Here is a 25,662-nt window from a genome sequence, read left to right as displayed (position 1 = left end):
AACAACACGTTGGTTCAATATCTGCTGATGGGGCTAGGGCTATCTGAGAACAGAAGGAGAGTATAGCTGAGGGAACAATCAAATGCTTAAATATGGAAAAAAAAAAGTGCTGTCTGTCAAATAATTACAGTGCATTCAGAAAGTACTCAGACCCCCTTCACTTTTGTCAATTTGTTTATGTTGAAGTTCGATTCTACAGTTGTTGAAATTCATTTTTTTCTCATTAATCTATACTCAGTACCTTGTAATGACAAAGTGAAAACAGAATTTTAGAAATGTCTGTACATTTATTAAAAAGAAAAAACTGAAATATCACATTGGCATAAATATTCAGATCATTCACTCCTTTGAATTGAATTGCACCTTTGGCAGCAATTACAGCCTTGAGTCTTTTTCGGTATGACTCAACAAGCTTTGCACACCTGGATTGGGAGATTTTCTGCCATTCTTCTTTACAAATCCTCTCAAGCTCAGTCAGGTAGGATGGCGACTATTGATGGACAGCCATTTTCAGGTCCCTCCAAAGATGTTCAATAGGGATTAAGTCAGGGCTCTGGCTGGGCCACTCTAGGACATTGACAGAACTGTCCCTAAGCCACTTCTGCATTGTCTTGAATGTGTGCTTACGACTGTTGTCATGTTGGAAAGTGAACCTTCAGCCCAGTCTGAGGTCCTGAATGCTGTAGGACAGGATATCCCTGTACTTGGTTCCATTCAGCTTTCCTTCAATCCTGACCAGTTTCCCAGTCCCTGCTGCTGAAAAATACCCCCACAGTATGATGCTGCCACCACACTTCACTGTTGGGTTGATATTGGGCAGATAATGAGTGGTGCCTGACATAACATTTAGAATTGAGGCCAAACAGTTCGATCTTGGTTTCATCAGACCAGAGAATCTTGCTCCTCACAGTGTGAGTGTCTTTCAGGTGCTTTTTTGCAAACTCCAAGTGGGCTTTCATGTGTTTTGCACTGAGGAGAGGCTTCTGTCTAGCCATTCTGACAAAAAAGCTCAGATTGGTGGAGGTCTGCAGTGATAGTTGTCCTTCTGGAACTCTGTCCCATCTCCAACACTGGATCTCTGGAGCTCAATTAGAGTGACCATCAGATTCTTGGTCATCTCTCTTACCAAGGCCCTTCTCCCCCGATAGCTCAGTTTGATCAGGCAATCAGCTCTTGGAAGAGTCCTGGTTGTGCCAAACTTCTTCCATTTGAGAATTATGGAGGCTACTGTGCTCTTAGGAATCTTCAGTGCAGCAGAAATTTTATTTTAGTCTTCCTCGGATCTGTGCCTTGCAATTATCCTGTCTCTGAGCTCTGCAGGCAATTTCTTTGACCTCATGGCATTTGCTTTGCATTGTCAGCTGTGAGGCCTTCTATAGAGAGGTGTGTGCCTTTCCAAATCATGTCCAATCAATTTAATTTACCACAAATTGACTCCAATTAAGGTGTAGAAATATGTCAGCAACTATCAAGAGAACCGGGAGGCACCTGAGCTAAATTTCAAGTGTTGTTGCAAAGGGTCTAAATATTTATACCAATATGATATTTCAATTTCTTTTTAATAAATGTACAGACCTTTATAAAATTCTGTTTTCACTTTGTCATTATGGGATCTGAGTGTAATGAGGAAAAAAATGAATTTCAACAACTGTAGAATCAGGCTGCAGCATAACAAAATTGATAAAAGTGAAGGGGGTCTGAATACTTTCTGAATGCACTGAATGTAGGTTTAAATATGTTTTACACTCTTTGTTATGAGATATTTTATTATCTCATTTTCAGGCATTTCTCAAATTATACCATGCATAGTAGCAACTGCAAAAACAGTATTTTTTATGGGTCGAGCTTGGCAAGTAGATTGCCAAATGAGGGTAGTAGCACTGATATGTTACATAGTTTGGACAATGAAACATCTGCAAGAAAACAAGCAAGCTCAGAGAGCACCAAGGACCTCTCATGTCAACCCTGAGCTACAAATATTCTTTATTAGACTGCCAAATATATGAGTGTACTTCACATAAGCATTAGGAAAAAAGTACAACTGAATAGCTGGAGAAATGTATTTTTGGAACTTTTCTGTGGATTACTGTTGTTCCTTCTTTGTTGGGAAATGCTTTTTGGCTGTGGCACTTGTTGCAGAAAGTATGCTTAATTGTTTTTTTTTTTCTTTAGCTGAAAGGATGTTTGTAAAAACTAAAAAAGTATTATTTATTTTATTTAAGATCAATGTAAAATTGTCTTTGCTTTGGATGTCAAGTAGCATTCATCATGAACTACTATACAGTCGACTTTTGCAGTTGTGGGATGAATTCTGGGATGAAAAAAGTAAGAAAATAAGATGATTTTGTTATTCTTTATGAAGGAACATTTAAAATGTTTCAAATTTTATTCTTCTGGACCAAAGTTCATTCAGAACATACTATATTCCATGTTCTAAAGGAACATTCTAAATATTTCATTTCAAACACTTTTCTATTTCATGTATACCATTAATGCTCATTTACTTCTTATAAATATATTTTTAATCAAAGTTTTTGTATCAATCAGTTTTCTACAGATTATGGCCATCTCTATGAAAATATGCCTTTTGCTTTTCCAAACTTTCCAAGAATAATTGTTTCACTAAAAATTGTTTCACTAAAAACATTACCTGTGTCATAATTAAAATGACCCCTCCTGATGTTGACTGGGGTTTGGTATTCATATGACAAATTAACTTGATCCATGACTCAGTTAAAAAGTTATATGAAGATTACCATTGCTTCTGCTTGAAAAAGAGAGGGAAACTAGCTTTTTATTCATTTGAGATTGATCTAATTTCTTCTTTCTGAGGATGAACTGAAACCTGGAAAAAGGGCTAAAAAATTTCAGCAGAACAATTATCCTATTAGATGAAAGGTTTGTCCCAGTGCAGAAAGCAAACCATCTTAAACTTTCCAAAGAAAGATATAACTTAGAAGTACTGCTTGAATGTTTACATACATGTCTAAAACAAATGAGTTAAAAGGAAATTTTGATTCTTGCATTGTAAAGAGGAAGGGGCCATTTTTTTTGTAGAAAGTCCAGATTAAATCCGTGGAATCTTCAGTCACAGAAAGTTCAGTAGATACGATGAGAAATACCTCAATTCAAGATCCTGCAGAGTTACTGCCAAATAGATTAAATCAAACCCACTGCTGAGAATTCTTGGAGTTAAAATCCGCAAGATGCTCAGGTTGAGGAAAGCTGCATTATATAATGTACTGTAATATTATAAAGCCAGTTTGGTGTATTGGTGAAGGTGCTGGCCTCAAAATCAGGAGATTGCTAAGGCAGTTCTAAGCCTGCCTTAGGCATGAAAGCTGGCTGGGTGACTTTGGGACCAGTCACTCTGTCACAGGGTATGTTGTGAAGAAATATGAGAAAAGAATATTAGGTATGTTTACTGCCTTGAGTTAACCAAAATATATTAACAGTTATTATATTAACTATAGTAATAATAGTCAGATGGACTATTGAAATGATGTCACTTATGCATTTGTATGCAATATGCTTTCATGGTAAGAAGTAAAGCTGATTATTATGATCTCTACTTTTTATCTCTAAGGTTTTCTTTAAAATACAAACTTTAAATTCCTTACCTGAAAAAGTATGAAGATGAGAAAAAGCTCATAGACAACACTGACGCATAGCCAAAACCTCCAGTAAGCTAGTAGAACAAATTAACAAACGTAGATATATTACAGTTGGGCATAAGGCTAAACTAGTACATATAGAATCTTTAGGAATAATAAGAAGCTTTGTTTGTATGGAATTGTATATGCTTTGAAGGCAGTCTAAAAATAAAAATGCAGAAGGCCCAAATGACTAACTGGAAAAGGTTAATGAAATCAATTACAGAGAAAATTCACCCATATTTTGAGGACTTACAATCCACTCATTCCAATAAAGAGATTTGGGCAGCAAAATATTGTGGAGTACTCTGATCAATTCTTATGAATTAAAGTTTAATGGGCTCCTTCCCTTAGCTTTTTGTTCTACATCCAACTGTAGTTTTATTACATATTTTTAAAATTACTAATAAAAATGAAACAAGGTTCAAAGTAGGGCAAAACACCCTTGCAACTTGGCTAATATACAGAGAACACTGCAGTCTTGTATTACAAATTTGTATCTTATAAAATAGCTGTGAATTGTAGTGAAAGTAAATCTGACTTCATCTATGTGGCATATCTCACTTATTCAGTTTCATATCACATCATCATTTCAAAATGGAAAGGTTTAAAGTCAAGGAAATTACAGGTGAGGGTAGTGTCAGCAAATAAACATTCCAAGAATTAATAAAAGGGCATTCTGAAAATACCAGAAATTAAACAAGCAGCACCTTATGCTGAACTTATCCTATTTCACTTATCCTATTTTACTATCAAGAAAACACAACATCTTATTTAGACAGGTAAGATTGATTTGTTGGTCATATTGATCAAAATAAAGAAAGGGCTGAACCAAACTAAAAGAAGGTGGTCCCAGAATTACTTGGAATACCTTCTCAAAACTATTCACTGATAAATTAGAATTTGCAAGTACTTTAAGGAATAGCAATTTACAGATGTGAGTTTCAGAAGTTCCATTCAAAATAACAATAGTTCAAATGGTGTATTTATTATTTTAATTGCATCTGTTATTTCATGAATAGATTACAGGCACAGACGACTATAAAGGGAAAATGTACTTCATAGTATCTAAGCATTATAAAAACAAATTACTTCCTTATTGTCATTAAAATTAATTCTAATTAGTTATATTGCATTTTTAAAATTGTTCTGATTTTATAACTTCCATTATGAAGATGTTCTTAATGCTCTTTAGCTACAGAGAAATATGTATATAAAATAGTTTTTTGAAATATGAACACTTCTATTAGAATGGCTATGTGTATTTTTAAAATGAACATGGCTTTGATTGTTTCACTAGGACCCATGCTTATTGAAACATCCTTCCCTGACAAGAATAGTAATGTGCGTACTGTAGTGAGAAAAAAACTCCTCCAAAAACTGGATGGACCACTGTTTCTTCAACATGGGGACATTGACAAACAATGAACTAGAGACTTCACACCCCTAGAAGTATCTTACAAGTGTTCATATGAACTACTCATACAATATGAGTACAATATATCTTCTATTAACAGTTTCATGACACACTCACCAAACTCAGGTCACTTTTACAACATTCACTACAGTGCCCAGCACTCATTTATTTGCAATAACCATTTCCTCGTGTATCATCTATTCTGTTATTTTTATTAAGAATGGTAAGGAGAAGCTTTCATAAACATATGGGTAGTGTATAATATAGATACAGTTCTACGTTTTTTGATATGATTTTTATCTTAAATGTTACTTATATATTCTTTTAAATATGTTGCAAAACTAAGCAGGAAATTGGAAAATTTACATAAATATACAGCAGCATGTTAAGCATACAGAATCTATACAATACATGGTTAGCATGGACAGTGATCAGATTAGAACTTTCAAAATGCTATGACAGGTTTTGTTAAGGAAATCTTGATAGATAGTATTAAAAATGATGATTTTCAAAATTGACATTCATCAGTCTATTTTAATGCTATGAGCTATTTGGATTACCTGGATGGGGTCTTGAAAATGGACCATCTTTTGCTTGAGTGACTCCAAAACACAAAAAAACTAAAATGCTGGCTACAATACCTCTGGAAAATATTAAGAACAAAACAGTCCTCAGTATATTGTAACAATAACTTGCTTACAGTCAATTTAACATGTTGACTGTTCATGTAATATAAAATTAGGCGATACGATTATTAATTTTATCTTGGCTAGAGTTGGACTAAAATGGATGTTTTGCCTACCAGGCTTGGCTACTTAAATGAACCTTGATAACGATCAGTTGGACTAGAAGAAAGCCTCACTGGACTAATTGCTATTACATAGGTATTTCTGGTGTCAATGAAATTTAAATGATCTATAGAGATTCTTAAATAATGAGTTATGGACATACCGTAGATTATAAAACCATCTAAACCTCTTTTCCAATGACATTAAGTCTCACAAATAGATATCTTGCTATTTTGGAATTACTTTAGATATTGCAGAGGCCTCTCTTAGTTTCCCTTTAATATACGGTATGGCTATCTGTCTTGGTAGATTTATTAAGATTTCCTATGAGGAAGAAGCATACCATGTGAGTCAGGTGCAAACAAAACAGCTAGCTACATCTTATTTATTAAGAATATTACAAAAACATGCAGAGTAAGTTAGTTCCGTTTTTAGAAATAAAATCTTTCAGATTGTCCAAACAATTACTGTGTCATCTTACTATAAATAGATATCATTCTTTACACATAACAGACAAATTCTGAACAGCAGCATTTAAAGCCTGACATGAAAGCCAGCTGGGTGACTTTGGGCCAGTCACTCTCTCTCAGCCCAACCCACCTCCCAGGCTGTTGTTGTGGGAAAAATAAGAGAAGATGATGTTGTTGGATATGTTCACCGCCTTGAGTTATTTGCAAAAATAATAAAGGCTGATACAAAAGAAAGAAAGAAAGAAAGAAAGAAAGAAAGAAAGAAAGAAAGAAAGAAAGAAAGAAAGAAAGAAAGAGGGAGGGAAAGAAAGAAAGAAAGAAAGAAAGAAAGAAAGAAAGAAAGAAAGAGAAAGAAAGAGACCAGTGCGTTAACATTGTGGGTATTTTTGAACCATGATAAAATTTATTACTGAATGAATGAAACCTTTAAGGCAATCCAGTCTTGATGAAGTATCATGAAGTTTGGTTAAGACACTGGAAAACCTTAGTTTGCAATGTTTTATATCTAGCAGTCACTGGATTTGATAGCTACATAACCATTTTTCTAGAATTCTATTCTATTTTTATAGAACTGACTAACTAGAACCAAATTTGTGGAAACATAGGGATTCTTTTCAGTCTCAGAACTGAGTTTATAGACTTGACCAAATAAGCATTCTTTCATACACAACCCAGTTTAGGCAGGGAGAAAAGTCTGTGCATTAGTTCTATTAGAATTTGGAAATCCTTGAGAAACTAATACAGATGACCAAGAAATCTACCAAGAGACTCTGATCTATCTAGCTTCTGGCCATCATAATCTGATAAACTGCCAATTTAAAATATCTTTCAGAATGAAATCTTGAAGCCCGGAAATAACCAATAAATCTAACCAATAAATAATTCAATTTAACCAAATTAAAATATAACTCTTACTCTGTTAAATCCAAACTAATCCTGTTATACAAAGCAGACATATCTTTTCAAAAAGGGGAGTGAGGGCCAAATCTTGCACATTCAACTTAAGAGTGGATACTTCAAGTAATTAGTCTGATGGCTTTTATTTCTAGGCTAGCCATATCAGTAAGAGGGAAATTTTCTTAGAGATATTTGCAAAAATTCAGAAGTCTGATAACATTTTTTCCAACTAACACATTTTATTAAAAGGAATTAGCATGCACAATTTGCACTCACTTCTTAAATACCTAGAGTGGCAATGCTGTCTGTCTTGATTGATTTATTGATTAATTATATGCCATCAAGTCGTTTTCAATTCTTAGCCACCACAAAAATATTCTCCATGACTTCCTTCCCTTACTCCAACTTAAATCCTTCATCTGCCTCAACCTTTGGGAATGGACAGCATACAAATAAATAACCTAGCATAATATACAGGGATGGGTTCTAAATTTTTTTACTACCGGTTCTGTGGGCGTGACTTGGTCATGTGATGGTGGGAGTGGCTTCGTGGTCATGTGACTGGGTGGGCATGGGCAACTCAATGTCATTCACGTCAAGGGGTCCCTTGCCTGGCCCCTCCCCTCCTAGCCATTCCTTGCCACACCCAGCCTCAATGTATCTATAGTTCTGCAAAAATGTTGTTCACCTTTTTTCAACTTTATTATCTACATACTATAAATGTACTTTCATAGACCACTGAAAGGAGGAAATGGCTCACATACTTTGCCCAAGAGTGTGATAAGCAACAGGTTTTTAAGGGGCTGCCAGAAAGAATGTATAGGCAATGTATTTTCCAAAGCACCAGAAGGCAAAACAAGAAGCAATGGATGGAAACTGAACTAAGAGAGAAGCAACTTAAAACTAAGGAGAAACTTCCTGACAGTGAGAACCAATATAGGTGCAGAAATATTTCAGTCATAATTTCACATATAACATAGCCATTCGTGCATATTGTTCAAAACAGTAATTAGTATTATGGCTGATGTTTGACAGCAAGCGTAAAAGTCAAAGATCACAAGAGTGCTTCTTTCTCTGTATGTGTACAAAACATCACATACCAGGAATAGCATATTAAGATGGACTTATGCAACCTGATGCACAAAATAAACACACACATATTTATGCTCTGGACTATAGACATTGAATGCATGTTAATCTCTAAAAATATGTGGTAGCCCTGGGCAAAAGGCAGTAAAATCACTCTAGGTGTAGGGACAGTGTAAAATATTAACACATGATAAATAATGGAACAATTAAAAATAATAGCACAGAGGTTTTTTTCTCTCTCTCTCTCCCTTCCTCTTTTTCTTTTTCTTTCTTTCTCTTTTTCTTTCTTCTCTCTCCCTCTTTCTTTTTTTCTCCCTCTCTTTCTCCTTTCTCCCTTTCTGTGAAGAACCCCAGAAGGTTTTTTGTAGGAGGAAGAAAAGCCAGATGTTTTGAAACTCAGAACGTGACCATTGATCATCTGGCATTCTTAGAGCTCCACTATTGATTAGCTTAGCCTGAGCAAGGATAGCTAGCAGCCACTTACAATAAACTCTCAACTCAAACTCAGTGCAGGTGGGGATCTCTCTAAACAGTGAGCATTTCTTTGTTTCTTTCTCCCTTGACGCCCCCCCCCAGCCCGTTTTTGCTTCCAGGGGGCTGCAGGGAGTCTTGCTAGGCACTCCCCTGCGCCCCATTGTGGGCTTAGCAAGCCTCCCTGCAGCCCCTGGGAGCCAAAATGGGCTGTGGGGGGACTCCTGTAAGGGACTGGGAAGATAAGGTCGTGAGCCTGGTGGGGGTGGCGCAGCCTGCTCTGGGGAGGGGGCTAGCGCGACTTACCTGTAAGCAGGAGGAGGCAGCTCAGTTGAGGCGCAGGGCAGGCATCACGTGGGAAGGCAGCTTAGGCAGGCAAGCCGCCCGGGTGGTGAGGAGAAAAAGGAAGTGACCGGGCGGGGTGGCGACCAGGGAACCGGTTTCCGGGGCGTGGCCAGCCAGCCATTAATACCGGTTCTGCGACCCTCGCCAATTTATTGCTACTGGTTCATCCCGGTGGGTAGCAACCCACCACTGATGATATATGAATCCATCATTATAACAGCGTATATCAGTAAGATATATGATGAGTGTGAGTTTATGTGAAAATTACTTTAACACTATATTGAAAAAAATTCCTCTAACTTGAACTATAGATAGCATATATAGCAGATATATAGCAGATACAGAAACAGGGATCTAAAGCAGAGAAAGTTTATTAGGATTTTATTTATTTAAGAAGTTTACTTGTGTCCCTCAAGTAAAGGGGCACAAAATAAGTGCCCCTTTACTTGAGGTTCTCAAAATAAGATGGTAAGATAAATAAGATGGGTGGTAAGGAGATAACCTTTGAATTAAATCTACCAGGCAGAACTCCCAAATACAACTATAATTACTGAGCAGGAAAATGGGCTAATTTCTATCAAGGTGAATTAAATAAGCAAGAACGGATGTAAGTCACCTTTCCTGTTTTAAAATTAGTTTCCTGAAAAAACATGTAGGCTGACTTGTTAGAACAGAGCATTATTCAAACCTTTGATTACGCAATCTAGGAAGCTGGGGGCAATGCTGTTAGTATAGACCTATTTTTTTTTAAAGATAGGAGAATACACTAACATCTTTCTGCAGCTGGGCAGCATTAACAAATCCAAAAAGCAACAAAAATCATGACAGTGAAAAAGAGCCCTTTATTTTAGAAGGAATTTTGCCCTCTCTAGATTCAGGAAGATTTGTGATAAGATACTGCCAAAGGGCAATAGTCCATTCTTCTCTTTGAAGCTGATGTCTCCCACACTAGGCTCAGGGATTAGGGGGATAAAAAACTAAATAAAGTCATTCTGATGAAAGGCTACCAGCTGGATGACTTCAATTGAACAACTGAGAGAAGGCAAAGGCCTAAGGGTAGAAACCTGGGGACCAGGCAATCTGCTTCTCTACATGTGTTTTCCTTATCCAAGGTTCAGCTGGGAAAAGATGCAGAGGATCTGCTTCCTAATGCATCTTCTCCTCTGCCAAGGCTAAAATGGGAAAAAGTCAGTGGTGGGCTGCTGCATGGTCGCAAGGGTTCGGGTGAACTCTTAGCTCTGATCCCTGGCTGGGCCTGCCCACCTGCCTGTTCCATTTATAACTTACTTTCTGGCTCACTGGCTGGCCCAGCTGCATTCCGTGCCGCCCCTGCTGTTCTCACCGGAGCTGCCTGAGCTGATTAGGAGCCTGTTTGAAGTTCCGTTTCTCTCCCAAAGGGGGGCATGCGAGAGAAATGTGTGCGCATGCTCACAACGAGAACCCTTTGTTAAAGAAAGTGCAGCCCATCTCTGAAAAAAGTAGTTCTGTGTGTTGAGACAGTACCAACCTGAACTAGAATGCTCTGCTCCTAGAATAGCCATGTCTCCTTTTCCAGAGACTGGAAAGCAAGTGGGTATTTTTTCATTTCAACCCATGGAAATATTAGCATCTCGATCTCCTAGAAGAGATCAATATTGCCATCACAGATTGAATTGCTGCATTGTGTTACTATCAATTCCACAATAACACTAAGCAGTTGTATATACTGGAGAATGGGATTGCCTCATAAGACCTTTATGACCTTTTTAAGGGCAAATACTATATTAGGTTTATTTTTGTCCAGACATAAGAATATCAACCTCCTGGAAGAGCTGTATTCAGTTTTCCATATCAATATTCTATGCTCACCTGAAAAGGGAGACAAACTTTCACAGCATAATTGGCATCTCCATGTCCAAACATTAACTAACAAGTTCATCATGAATAATATTGTACAACTGGTTATTGCTTGGTGGTTGTAATAAAATCTGAGATACAAAAAACACCATTTAAAAAAAATCTAAAACCAATTAAATCCAAGAATTAAAAGTCTGCTTTAAAAAGTATCCTTACAAGCACTTACACCCCTTAACTAAACAGGGATTATATTCCAAAGAAATGGAGCAGCTATACAGGAGGCCTGATTCTAATTCATCATGAGATAAGACCAGAGCAACTATAGTGAAACTGCTCAATGAGCAGATGGGATCATACAGAAAAAGACATTCTCTCAAGTAGTCAAAAGATATGAGTTTAAAAATATTTTGTATTAATCTAAAAACATGGAGGTCAGAAAATGACTTAGTGCAGGTGTAACACGGTCTCTTTGACTTGTTCTATACCAATGGAATATGCTATACTGCAAATGTAGATATCCCTAAATAGACCATGTTACAATACTCAAGACTGGAGTTTATTGGTACACGCACAATAATTTTAAATAGTGTAATAGTGTCTTCCAGGAAGAGATGCAATTGACACAAGCAAATGTGATGAAGGGTGGGCTTGGCTATTACCTCGAATTGGATATTAGAGATTCCACTTCAGATGTGGCCCCAGATCATGCAGCTGATTCAAGGAAAGTGTGACCCACATCCAAAAACAGATTAGGTGGATTCAGTACAACTGATAAAACTCAGTTCTAAGTTTCCTGATGTTTTCTTCTATCATGCAGATACTGAAAAGCACTGGAGACAAAATGGAGTCCTGGGGGACAATATATTAACAGCTCTCATTTCAAGAAGCAACTATATCCAAGTGACACCATTTGAAATTGCCTAAGACCGTGATGGCGAACCTATAGCATGGGTGCCACAGGTGGCACGCGGAGCCATATTGGTGGGCACACAAGCTCAACTCCGACACGCATGCATGCGCCCGGCAGCCGGTTTTCGGGCTTTCTGGGCCTACCAGAAGTCAGGAAACACACTGTTTCCGGCCTCTGGAGGACCTTTGGGGGGGGGGAAGGCTGTTTTTGCCCTCCCCAGGCTCCTAGAAAGGCTCTGGAGCCTAGGGAGAGCAAAAAATGGGCCTACAGAGCCCACTGTGCCAAAAGTGGGGAGAGTACTGGGGGGCAGGGCGCATAGAATTATGGATGTGGGCACACGTGCGTGTGACCCCACCACGCTCCCCCCACTTTTGGCACGCGATGGCAAAAAGGTTAGCCATCCCTGGCCTAAGACATAGAACTGCAAAAATGTGCCTCCTATTCCCAGAACATTTAGGTAATCTAGAAAGATACCATGGTCATGGAGATAGTGAGAAACACCCAAAGTGTCTCATTCCCCATGCCAATTCCCAAATAAAAATTATTTTACAACTAAGCTGTCACAACACCATGGTGTGTTCTAAAGCCAGTTTGAAGTGGATCAAACTAATGTCTCTTCTAAGCAACAGATGATACTATTTTTCCTCATATTTGTTTAAATTTAATAACTATTTAAAAGTTCACTGAGTAAAGAGAAGCTTCTCAGTCTCATGAGAGAGGTCACAATTTAGTTCAGCTCTTTAAGAAAAGTTGAAATAAAGACCTACAGACAACATACCAACCTGACAATCTCTAAGGTAAGTTAGTCTGCTTTTGAGGCAATAACTCTTGAAGTATTCAAAACAACTGGTTGCTCTTTCTAAAAAGCAATAAAACTATTCTCATATTTTAATTTTTGTATTATTGGATCAATAACAATGTACATTCTCTACGTTTAAGCATGATATAAAGCTGCCCCTTGATATTTTGACAGTGGATTACCGAATTTCACTGAGGTTACATGCTGTCAGCAAAAATTAATATTTAACATTTTCTCCCTTTCCAAATCTGAGAAAAGGGCAAATTCTCATCCCCAATCTCATGGACAGCTCAAACACAGAGACAGAAATGATCTCAGCCCTCCCCACACCCACACCTATTGGGAGTTGGGACACTCAACAATTTTATATATAGCAGAATTAGTTAATCAGAAGACAAAAAGTTACGTTTGCAGTCACTCTGTTTAATAACTGCTGGATATAATATGTGAAAATGATCTGTAGCTCATGTAACTTGCCATAAATCTTTGCTATCTTTAGCTTTCCCTGGGCAATTTGCTTGCCTTTTGATTAATATCTGTGAAATTGAATTATTGTGCACACTGATCAAAATCAAATTTATAATAATAATAATAATAATAATAATAATAATAATAATAATAATAATAATAATAATAATAATTTTATTTCTATACCGCCCTTCTCCCGAAGAACTCAGGGCGGTGTACAGCCAATTTAAAAACACAAGACACAACAATAATTAAAAATTAAAATAATTAAATAGATTTGGCCGATTTAAAACCCCAAAAATTAAAATACCCCAATTTAAAATTATTATATTGACAGCCCTGCCTGGCGGAACAACAGGGTCTTCAGTGCGCAGCGGAACACCCGGAGGTCGGAGATCTTACGTATTTCCGGGGGCAGTTCATTCCACATGGTTGGGGCTCCCACAGAGAAGGCCCTCCCCCTGGGTGTCGCCAGCCGACATAACTTGGCTGATGGCACCCTGAGGAGACCCTCTCTGTGGGAAGGGACTGGTCGGTGGGAGGCTATTGGTGGCAGAAGACCGTCTCGAAGGTACCCGGGTCCTGTGCCATGGAGCGCTTTAAATGTGGTAACCAACACCTTGAATCGCACCCGGAAGACCACTGGGAGCCAGTGCAGCTCGCGCAGGAGGGGTGTCACGCGGGCACAACGAGGTGCGCCCATAACCACCCGCGCGGCCGCATTCTGGACCAGCTGGAGCCTCCGAGTGCTCTTCAAGGGGAGCCCCATGTAGAGAGCATTACAATAGTCCAGCCGGGAGGTGACAAGGGCATGAGTGACCGTGCGCAAGGCGTCCCGGTCCAGAAAGGGCTGCAACTGGCGGATCAGGCGAACCTGATAAAAGGCCCCCCTGGCCACGGCCGTCATATGCTCTTCTAAAGACAGCCGTGCGTCCAGGAGGACACCCAGATTGCGAGCCCGCTCTGTGGGGGGCAAAGATTCACCCCCAATAGTCAGCGATGGCACCAGCTGACTATATCGGGACGCCGGCAGCCACAGCCACTCGGTCTTGGAAGGGTTGAGTCTGAGCCTGTTCCTCCCCATCCAGACCCGCTGATTTAGAAAGCAGCATAAATACAAAACAGCTTATTGTTTGTGCTGACTTCAATAATGATAAAAATCCAGCAGCCATAAAAAAACTTATAAACAACACTTGCCTGATTTGGATCTTATTTATATTTTGCTATTATTATTTTTATAAATAAGTCAGAATGGCGAACATGCCTAATACCCCTTCCTTCTCCTATTTTCTCCACAACAATAATCTTATGAGGTGAGTTGGGTTGAGAGAGTGACTGGCCCAAAGTCACCCAGATGGCTTTCATGCTAAAGCAGGATTAGAATTGACAGTCTTCCTGGTTTCTAACCTGATGCTTTAATCACTAGAGCAAACTGGCTCTTTAATTTATTCTTTCCCATAAACAGGGATTTTATGGATATTAATTTTTTTAAAAAAAGAATAACAAATGAATTGGAAGACCAAGGAGATAACTGTATCTCCTTAAGTTAATTAATAGGTAGATATATTTGATTACATCCCACAGTTTAGCATTAGAGATTATTTTCATCCAAAGATCACATTAGTTCTCAAACATATATAAAACTTTCCCCACCCTATGATTCCTCAGCAAAACAATGCACATCTCAGCAGTCAAATGATTACTTGATAAACTATTATTTACTACATTCATATCCTGCCTTTTTTCAAGGAACTCAAAGCTACATACATGGCATTGTATCCTTTAATTTTAGTTTATATATAATCCTTTAACCTCCCTAAATAACAACCCATGAGATAAATTAGGCTAAGAAACTGATTAATCCAACATCACTCACTGAGTTTAATATTCTAGCTTATTGCAAAACTAGTGACTGTTTTACGGATAGTTCGTGTCACAATAGGAGAAGCAATAGGGCAAAAGTCATATTCAGGCACATTAAACTCAGGTATGGTAATTCAAACTGAGCTATGAACTTTAATTGTTCTAAGTGCTAATAAGTCAGACAGATATACCTATAAATATTTTAGTACATTTTTGCCTCCAGAATTACACTAATCAAAAATCTAGCAATAATTCAGTTGGCAGGCTATTCCAATGAATTACCACGTAAACTAGAAGATGAAAGTTCAATCTCAAAGTGTATGTCTGCTTTATATAACTAATTTGTCACCTCCTTAATGTATATGTACTATCTTTCAACAAGGAGTTCACAAAATATCCTTCTACCTTTTCACAAATAATTATGGCCTAATATATCCCTGGGAGAAAAGAGCAGAGGAGTGACTATACTAGACAGGTGTTCAACTGATGAAATAATTAATCTTTCTGTTTGTTTATATTCCATTTCAACTCTACAATACCCTACTACTCACAACTATCAGATTCACAAGTAGCAGGGTTTTCCCACCCCAGCATGTTATACTCTGGCATTCAGTAGTTTTGAGCTTACAGAAAGAAATCAGTTGCGGTCCAATATTTTATTTCACCTAAAACAGTATACAGTAGTCGTCAACGTATGAGCTCAATTGAGCCTGGAATTTTGGTTGTAAGTCATTGTGATCATAAATCGGGTCATCATATGACCGGACTTGAGTTTACAACCATTTTTATAATACTTCTTAAGCAGGTCACCATAGTCATTAAGTAAATCATGTGGTTGTTAAGCTAATTACATGGTTGTAAGTCTGAATCCAGTAAATGTATGTAGTCGCTAATCATCTGAAATGTGATCATATGACTACAGGGCAGTCGTAATTTTGAGGACAGGTCTTAAGTAACTTTTTTTCAATTCTGCTGTAACTTTGAACAGTCATTGAACAACTGCTCGTAAGTTTAAGACTACATGTAGAATGAATCCTGATTTTGTATGAATACATTTTCCAATCTAATTTAACAAAACATTTCCTGTAAGATATATTAAAAGATGTTATTTGATTCATGAGGTAACCAAATACATCTCTGTTACTTAGATACCAATCTTTGTAAGTTCAATGAAACTTCCATCAGATAGAGAAATATCAAGAAAACATTTTCAACTTGGAATGATTTTTGGAGTAATTCAAATTACCCTGTGATTTAATAAAAGAAACCTCTTAAAAAGCAAGATTAATCAATATGCAACATTTAAATTATATTTTTATCATTAGTTTTCAAATGAGACTAGGAAATAAATACTAAACGTGCAACAGACTGTTGCAGAAAAAAAATCCCAAATACAGGTAGTCCTCAATTTATGACTGCAATTGGGACCAGAATCTCCATCACTAAGCAAGGCAGTGTGAAGTGAGTTGCTCCTAATTTTACACCTTTTTGCCATGGTTGTTCAGTGAATCATTGCATTTGTTAAGTAAATCACAAGGCTGTTAAGTGAATCTGGCTTCTCTCATTCTTGAAGCTGGCTGGAAAGGTTGCAAATGGCGATCAGATGACCCTGGGACCCTGCAAACATCATAAAGAGCCCAATTTTTGATCACATGACCGTGCAGATGCTATGATGCTCATAAGTGCAAGACTTGACATAAGTTACTTTTTTCAGTGCTGTTAACCTCAAATAGTCGTTAAATGGTCAAAGACTACCTGTATAAAAGAACTGCAATTGAAAAATTGGTATTCCAACAAACAATAGTTAATAAGTGAGCAACATTGCTGCAGTATTCTGTAAAAGTTATTTACCTCTTTGTGTTATAGGTTGTGTCCTGTGGCGTTTCTTCAAGCAAGGTCACATAGCCCAGGGTGCAAGTAAGGATAAACAGGACTGTTAAAGTGTGAGCTTCCCTGTTGACAAGGGAAAAAAATATCATCTTTTTCTGACACACTGTTTATAGTTGGCTTATTATTTTCACCAGCAGAAATGAAAGCTTTAAGTGTGCAAGTACATATGTTTGTGTGTGTGTGTGTGTATATATATATATATATATATATATATATATATATATATATATATACATGCACACAGCCCTAATATAAAATATATAGCATTTAAAAGGCAAAATAATACAAATTCACTAGTTACATATACAAGTTCAGAAGAGTCACAAATCAGTGTCTACAAAAAGAGTTTTACACCTTGTTTTGAAAGATCCTGAAGAAAATGCTAGTTTCCATGGGGAGAACTGTCCCAGGCTTGCAAGTACTGAAAAAGGTGTTGTTATAATAGAGTTGTTGGCTATGTTAACTCACTTAATGAGACTAATCAAGCCTGAACAACAGCTGTAGCAGAAAAATGTATGGGGTGATAATCTCAACAAGAAAAAGAATAACATCACTTTAAATTGGGCTCACAAGAGAAATACCAGCAACTGCATCAAAAATACATTTTCACTCACTCACTCACTCACTATGTGCATTTAGAGTTGTACATTTTAAATAAGCTGAAGTTTAAAGAAATCTTCAAAAGCAGTCGATAAAACAGCAGCTGATCATTGAGGTAAAAACAGAGGGGGAAAGCTACAGTAAAATCCTTCAGAACCAAAACGTATTCAGAAGCTGACAAGCTGATAAAAAAGATAGGGATTGTCACAAACTGTTTTCTAGGAATCAAAAAGAATCAGAATGCTCTCAAAGCCTTCAGAGGTGCAGTTTTTTCCAAAAGCAATAGGACTTTTATATTTTTTAGATTTTACTTTATCTTTTGGGTTTTTTTTTCAAAATATCCAACCAAATGTGTTGAAAATATATTCAGAGATGACTTCTCTAACTTAAGAGGAATGATAAAAGATTCTGTCTTCTCTGTTCATTAAGTAGTATTCAATAATTTTGTCAACAACTTTCAACCTAGTAAAATACTCAGTGCCTATAAACATCACCTTAAAACCAAGCCTAAATAACAAAAAAGCCCCTTGAAGCTGTAACATCCAAACTTATTTCTGAACTTATTGCTTTTTCTACATCCCCTGCTTTTACAATGAAATGTTTTAGAAAACATAAATGCTTATACCTTCCTTTCTTTCATTTTAGCTTATCCCAATACATTCATTGTCCAACCTTGAATGTTAAATTTCATAATGATAACTGAGAAAATGTTATCTGACATTTCAGCTGATGGGAAATGGTTATTCATTCATTCCCTCAGAGAAAAACTTGAAGGAATAACAGAAGACCCATGTGGCAGCCAAGAGCCTCTGATAAAGCCTTAGAAATATGTACAACCTGTACTGGAAGGTTATACGAATGGGCTATATGTATCAATAGAATTGCACCCCCCTCAAATCCTTCCTACCTCTTCCCAACCCCAAGCTAAAGATGCCTACCCTACCCAGCAACAAATAACTGGAGATGAATTAGACTCTACCCAGACTACTAGTGGTTTTAAAACCAACTTAGTGCCTAACCTGAGCAGTGCCTCCCATTCCTCACCCACACCATCAAATCTATTAAATCCTCCCCCTGGTCTCTACAGAATATCACATCCAATAGGCCTAATAGGCCAGGCCTCATTCCTGCCACCGCCTCTCACTCAGAGGCAGGAGGCATGACCAGCCCCATCCAGGCCCGCTCCAACAAAATGGTCCAAAACCCTCAATATCCTTGCTAGTCTAACTCATCCCTTCAGGCCATCAGCCACCATGATCAAATCAAATTAGTACATTCAAGTCCTGTGTCCTACACAGAGGGAAAAAACTGCCAAGATTGTTGCTGGACCATGTACCTAGCTAGTTGGTAGCTACAGGAGACATCAGTTCTCCCTCAGGACAATTGCTGACTCCTGCTCCTACTGCCACCCTCAACTCGGCATCCAAGTCCTCCAATCAGCTAGGACTCCCAGGGCCGTAGCCAACTCAGTGCAGACCACATTTTAAGAAACACTGTCCTAGACCAAACACTGATGGTTTGTGAGTTGCAATTTGACAAAAATGTCAAAAACTCCAATATGAAATTGTTGACTAATTGATAAATTATTTTATGTATTTAATGTTCAAATAAAATCACATTTTCTTCTTCTAGTGGGGGCATTACTTTACCTCTGGAAAGTTGTAATTCTGCTGTTAACTACCACTGTGAACAGTTATTGAGTTTAATTTTGTATCTATTTGAATATTATAGATGAAAAGCCTCTTCAAAAGAAACTCTTAGTGTATATATTCTATGAGTGATGATGAAAAGTAGATTGCAACACCTACATTAATATTATCACCTGGGTCTACAATCTAAGCAGAAAAGGGAAAATGCTATGCATTCAGGTAAAAGCATAGACTTTCATTCCTGATATTTCATAACCATACTTAGAGAGGGGATAATAGGAACAGTCTTGCTTCTTCAAATATAAATACAACATGAATGAAGCATTAGTTAGAAGACAGCCTCTTCTATTCCATGGACATTTAGATCAAATATTTACTCCCCCCTCCCCCACTTGAAATGGAAGATAGCATTATAATTAGATTGTATTTCATTAACTGGAGTTTATTTCAAATGTGTCTATTATTAGTCTTTAAAGAGTTTCTCCTTTTTATTTCAATAAACATTAATACCTACATATTTTCTTAAAGTCATTCTTTACATCTGTAATTATATACCGGTAATCAGTATTATAAATTAGCTTGGAGCCTAGCTTCTTACAGGACTGCTTTCTCCAACTTGAGTAAGCCCATCTATTACATTCTTCCCATGAGAAGCTTTTGGTCATACATCACTTTTGTTAAGTACTGGCAGCCGCCCCCAACTGTTTTGGTACCAAAGACCAGTTTCGTGGGAGACAATTTTTCCATGGACCCGGTGTGTGTGTGTGTGTGTCTGGGGGGGGGATGGTTTCAATTTTGCTCACTCGCCCGCCACTCACCTTCAGCTGTGAGGCCCGGCCCCTACCAGGCCACAGAGTGGTACCAATCCATGGCCTGGGGGTTGGGGATCCCTGCTGTAAGGGGAATGGAGGCCAGGAGAGATTGCTTCTCAGTTGCTATTCAGGTCTTATGGGATACAATTTCCTTAGAATTAAAGCTTATTCCATCTCTTATAATGTTCTGGAAGCTATTGAAGATCTTTTTTTTTCTGAAAAGCATTTGGTTGAATAGTTTGTTATCACATTTAATTACATTAATTTAATTTTTAAAATTACTTAATTTGGTTTTCCTATGATTTGTTTTATTATTTTATTATTGTTACCCTTAGTGAGGTACAAGGGACCAGAAATGACACAAGGAGTTGATCAGAGTGGTACGTTTATTGCTACTCGCCTATTGACAGGAATCTCGCCAGAATAATATACTTACCACAGGAACTACTAGAGAAGCACTTCAAATTTAGGGAGGACTTCAGCTCCAGATTCCACCACACCATTATATTCTTGTGACTTAGTTATTGTTTATTTTATTTCTATCTATCATAGATGCTTTAACTAAAATGATTGCTTCTGTTTTGTAAACTGCTAAGCATCTGTAGTGATTTGATGGTAAATAGAATTAATTGCATCAGCTATAAAAATTAGCAAAAAAATTAAGGGAGCTTTTGCTAGTTTATGGCAACATTTAAAGATATTTTAATTGCAATCAATAAATTATTCCACTAAAGTACTCCAGTTTACTAGCATGAAGTAAATTAGATCTTTACTATTGTACTTGCTTTTTCCACAATGACCATAACTCTAACTACTAAAAATGTAAGAACATCCATTTTTAAATGTTTTGCCAAATATAAGAGTAACTAAGAATACATAGGAACATCAAAAATAAGAGACACAAATGGAAACTTCTTTGAAATAGAACTTAACCTACGAGGGGAAAAAATGTAACACAATGTACACTTATTTCCAAGATGAATAATTACAATATTATGAAGTGTTGCAAAAAACAAAACAAAACAACAGTTTAGCAGAAGTTTATAAACTGAGTACTATTGGAAGAACTGGCAATTTCACCCACACTCCGTTTAAAACATGGCATAACCCAAAATATCAGTAAGATCCAGTTACTAGATCACTATTTTTGTACCACAGTTGTTCCTAATGTACTCTCTAAAGTGCTTCCTGGACCTATGATGAAATATGGTGTTCCCTAAATTGCAGAGCACTGAATACTGGGACAGTGAATTCTCAGGTACTATGTTGGAATGCAACAACTTCTAGGAAGCTAACTGAGCTCTAAATTTGTTGCTGAGTATCAATGTATCCCTCTTGCTGCCAAGTTCACAAAGTTCAAGTCATACAAAGCCAGTTCACGTTTTTCTCTTTGCCAAGGTTTTTTTTTTTTTTTTTTTGCACAGCCAAAGAATTTTTCCCCTGCAATATCAAACATTTTTTTAAGTCTACAACTATTTTGTTTTCTTCTCTATCAATGGCACAGATAGGTAAACACAGTTAGGTGGGAAATACAGCACAACAGCATAATCTACACAGATTTCTGCCTTTCTAATTAGAAGAAGAATATTCTGGATGCAGTCCATATAGCCAATGCCCAGATATGTGATTGACATAAATTAATTATTGTAAAATTCAAGGTTGCTTTTTATTTAAGGACCTACAAGTACAGTTGTAAACACTATTTTTAACCAATGGAGATGTCACTAATGTCATTTTTTTTATGGGCAACAAGGAATTTAAAACATCAGCTAAAATAAAAGCTGTAAGGAAAAAATAGCAGAAATTTACTATGGCTCACTCAGCTGTTATTAACTCATGTAGTTCTTATGCACTTTCTTCAGGGATTATTTTAAAATAATAAAGTTCCTTTGTCAATCTTTTCTTTTGGTATAGTTCCATTTGCATGCTCTATCAGCAATAAGCATTCTATACCACTTTCTAATGCTGCTAAAGTACAAAATGATTTTACAATCTTCTCCCATTGCTTTCTAAAAATAGACAATTAATGTAGAAAATCTGTACAAACTGGGTAAGTGCCAGAATAATATGAAAGAATTTGGAGAACTAACAGAAACTATTAAAAAAGGACAAAGAATATAAAAAGATATTTCCTTTTCTCTAACAATCCAGGAAAACATAGGTAGCCCTTAATTTATGACCATAATGGAGCTTGCCCATTATGGTCATAAGTTGTGACAGTCGTAAAGCGGGTCACCCACATGACCAATCTGACTTAATGACCTTTTTTGTGGTGGTCAGTAAGCAAATCATCACAGTCAAGTCAACTCATTGTTCACTATGGGGTGTTTTTGGCGAAAACTAGAAGTGCCAGTTTTCGGCAAAAATGTTGTAAACTGTGGTCAGATAACTGCGGGATCCTGCAAACAGCCATAAATTTGGGCCAGTTGCCGAATGCCTGAAATGCAGTCATGTGACCACAAACTGGAGGGCAGATATCAGAACTTTGGAACCAATACCATATGGGGCGGGGTGTCCATCGTAATTTTGAAGAGACACAAAGTGACCGTTTGTAAGTCAAGGACTACCAGTATTCTGAAAAAAGAAAGGTATGAATTTAAGCATAGTTAAGGAATGCAGTCCAAGTGCCCCTTTATTGATGCAGATTAAATTGGCTTATTTCCCCAAGCTTTTATTATATGTTGCAATATCTATTTATAAACTGAAGAGAAACAGAAAAATGACCACAGAAAAAGACTTAGTTGTCCAAGTCTGCCTTTTGAGTTTGTTTTTTTTTCTCTCTTTCTTTATTCGTTGTTTTTATTAAATTTTATTTTGTTGTTTTATTTTCTGTTTTTGTCAGATGATGGACATGTGTTTATCCCCAAAATGTTTAAACTCAGTTACTGATGTTGACCCACTATCTCCACTGATTTCTAATCTTAACAGATTCAGCAGCAAGGCATCAGATAAAAAGAGGAAGGAAAATTGTGAAAATAGTCTACAAAGCAATCTTAATCAGTTTTCCTGATTAAACTGGTCTTTAGCAGAGTTATGTTCAATAACAGGATATACATACTATATGCTTTGGATCCATAACATTTAACTGGGTAAAAGTGTACATCATTTTTTTTCAACCAGCGTACCTCAAATGTACTAACTTCCAGAATGTATCCAAAATCTGGGACCCTTGATTCCCCTGGAATTGAACTTCGGCAAACTTTATCAAACATTTTATGACATAAAAATTATCATAAAGCATCTTATGGCATAATACCAAGCGTCATAAAATATTTCCCATGGTCAACTTCTGATGTTTGACTGTGCTATATTGTATGTATGTATGTATGTACGTACGTATGTATGTATGTATATGGGCTACTTTCAAAGCAGATACATCTCTGAATATCTCCCTGAATGTTTAAGAACTTTTCCAATACCTTTAGCAGCTCTGCCATTGTCAAAGGCATTGGAGAATCTGGTAATGAAATATTTCCGAAAGGATAACCCTTGCCTAGTTAGTAACTGTAAACTTGTTTACATGTGTGATAGCAAGTGATGAAAAATCGCATCCGAGACAGCAATAGCCATGGAGCCAAGTCAGCACAAAGAGCAGGGGAGGAGCAAGTTAGAAAGGTCTGTCCTGAAACTAAGAACGTGCTGTACCATCTCTTTCAGAGGACACACATACACACAGCTATCAAAGATCAACTTAGATGTAAATAGAAGCCAGTGCTACCTCTAAATTCTTATCCAACCCTCGCCTCTTCTACTGCTGCTGCTGCTGCTGCTGCTGTCACCTTCAGCATCAGCGCCCAGCAACCTTCCCCTCCAGATTCAGCCACTCTCTGGGCGCCCTTATTTTTATGCACAGGGTCCAGATGCACCTAAGCGCTCGTTCTGCCTGCAGAGTGACCAGGCAGGCCGGCAGGCAGGCAGGCAGAAGGGGAGCTCAGGCAAGCACAGTCGCCCCTCTCACCAGAAGAAGGTGTTGGTCCCGTCGTCGTACACTTCGGACTCAGTGCTGCGCCGGTCGCCATGAGTGACGACAGCGGCGTCTGGCGCTGCTGCCGCCGATGCAGCTGCTGCCACTGGCGGCGAGTCCCCGCGCGGCCCCTCTCCAACAGGCAGAGAAGCGCCGTTGGGGGGCGGCGGCGGCGGCGGCGGCGAAAACGGCGGCTGCCCTTCCTCCAGCGCCGCTTTGCCGGAGGCGCCTCCGTGACTCCTCCGCTCCCCGCGCCTCATCACGAGAGCGACCTCGACTAGCGAGCTTAAGCGATGCTCGGCGCGCGCCCTGCCGATCCCTCCGCCCGCCCCATGCGAAGCTCGGAAGAAGAACCAACACAGCAGCTCTTGTTCAAGCGCCTTTTCAGCACTCGCTCGTGACCCTGCGTTGGACGAGGTTGAGGGGCGGGACTCCTCTCGGAGGAGACGTGAGCGGCTAAGGCCTGTGGGGCGCATGCGCATTCCGAACCCCTGTTATATTCTCTCTGCGTCCGTCCCCCCCCCTCTTCTTTTTCTTGGCTCGTGAAGGCACCGTCCAGCAAAGCTTCGGAGGTGGGAGCGTTGGCAGGACAAGCTTCTAGCGTAGACAATGGAAGTTCAGTTGCAGCAAGCCAACGCAGGGAGGTTTACATGGAGAAGGAGGACGTCGGGATGGAGCGTTTCCCAATGATTGGTTGGCTGACGAAACATTTTTAGATAGTTGAGGGCTTTGTTGGTGGATTCGGTACGGCTAGTTTAGGTTAATACGTGCGTTAAGTAAATCCAGATATAAAAGTGCAGTAAATGCATTATACAGAGGGTTACTGTGTCTAAACACAGAAAATATACTAAAAATTGCAGCTTAGTTTAAAAAAAAAAAAAAGACGGGGAAAAGGGGGGAGAGTGTATGTTCCTGTCGTCGAAGAATAGTAGCCAGGGAGCCAGCATTTCAAACGAGCCTTTATTGGTCCCATGCCTAATTTAAAAAACTCTTTGCAAATGATTTCAGGTTTTTGGAAAGAGCAATTTACTCCCCTCCCCCCCTTACACAACAACCTCTGAGCTGAGGAAAGAAAGAGATCTGTGTCATTGGACTAGTAGTTGGGTGAAAGTAAAAACGAAAAAAAAACCCAGCAAAACTATTTTAGAATTAGAAGTTATAGTAGAATAATTGCACCAATGATCCCGAGAATCCCTGTGCTTTTCACTGCCTTGTAACAGGGAGAAATGCAGCTGATGATTATCTTTTTAGCCTCTTTCTGAACTAGAGCAGGGCTATATGTTTCAGTTTCTGTCCACCTGCAATATATCCAGCACAGAGTACTGTGAAATCTCCAAGACCAACATATTTATTGTGGCATAAACCACAATAAGACTCCTATTTTTATTGGGTAGCTTGTATGTAACACATCCTGCTGTATAATTATGGTAATGTTCACATTCAGTGCTGATTTTCCAGCAAGATTAGATTGTTACCATTTTTAGGATGTAACTCTAGAATATTTGGTCAAAAATAAATCAATTTGAGCCCAATATAATTTACTTCTGAGCAAATATCCATATGATTGCATTAGATCACATTGCATGTAAATTCATTTGAGGCCTGTGGTGCCTAGTATTGAGTAAGCACCTGTGGCTATTATAGTAATTTGTTTATTCTAATATATAATTGGTTACATCTATTGTTTTGTTAACTTGTTATCTGTACAGGTTTTGTATTTTGAGTTGTGGGTTTTCTTTTA

The 25,662-nt window shown here is 38.0% G+C and overlaps 1 protein-coding gene across 2 annotated transcripts in view; it reads right to left on the bottom strand.

The window, feature by feature from the left end:
• The window catches only part of PTDSS2 (phosphatidylserine synthase 2), a 41,896-nt gene extending 17,493 nt beyond the window's left edge, over window positions 1–24,403 (bottom strand). Inside the window, exons 1-4 of one of the 2 annotated variants that reach the window (XR_011601667.1) lie at window positions 23,916–24,266; window positions 16,858–16,959; window positions 5,631–5,713; window positions 3,621–3,688 (exon numbers count right to left, since the gene is read on the bottom strand). Coding sequence is in view for 1 of the 2 variants with exons in the window: in XM_070957363.1 (XP_070813464.1) it covers window positions 3,621–3,688; window positions 5,631–5,713; window positions 16,858–16,959; window positions 23,916–24,403 (741 nt within the window). In the remaining variant the exon portion in view is untranslated. Of the gene's footprint in view, window positions 1–3,620; window positions 3,689–5,630; window positions 5,714–16,857; window positions 16,960–23,915 lie in introns of both variants that reach the window. The other variant, XM_070957363.1, reaches the window with a different exon arrangement.
• Between the last annotated feature and the right edge of the window lie 1,259 nt (window positions 24,404–25,662).

The sequence above is a fragment of the Pituophis catenifer genome, unplaced genomic scaffold (genome assembly GCF_029215685.1).
Source record: "Pituophis catenifer annectens isolate HBS135680 unplaced genomic scaffold, rPitCat1.0.hap2 SCAF_1, whole genome shotgun sequence".
NCBI classification, from domain to species: Eukaryota; Metazoa; Chordata; class Lepidosauria; order Squamata; family Colubridae; genus Pituophis; species Pituophis catenifer.
Note: the sequence above shows the minus strand (reverse complement) of the source record. Positions and strands in the feature narration are given on the sequence as shown.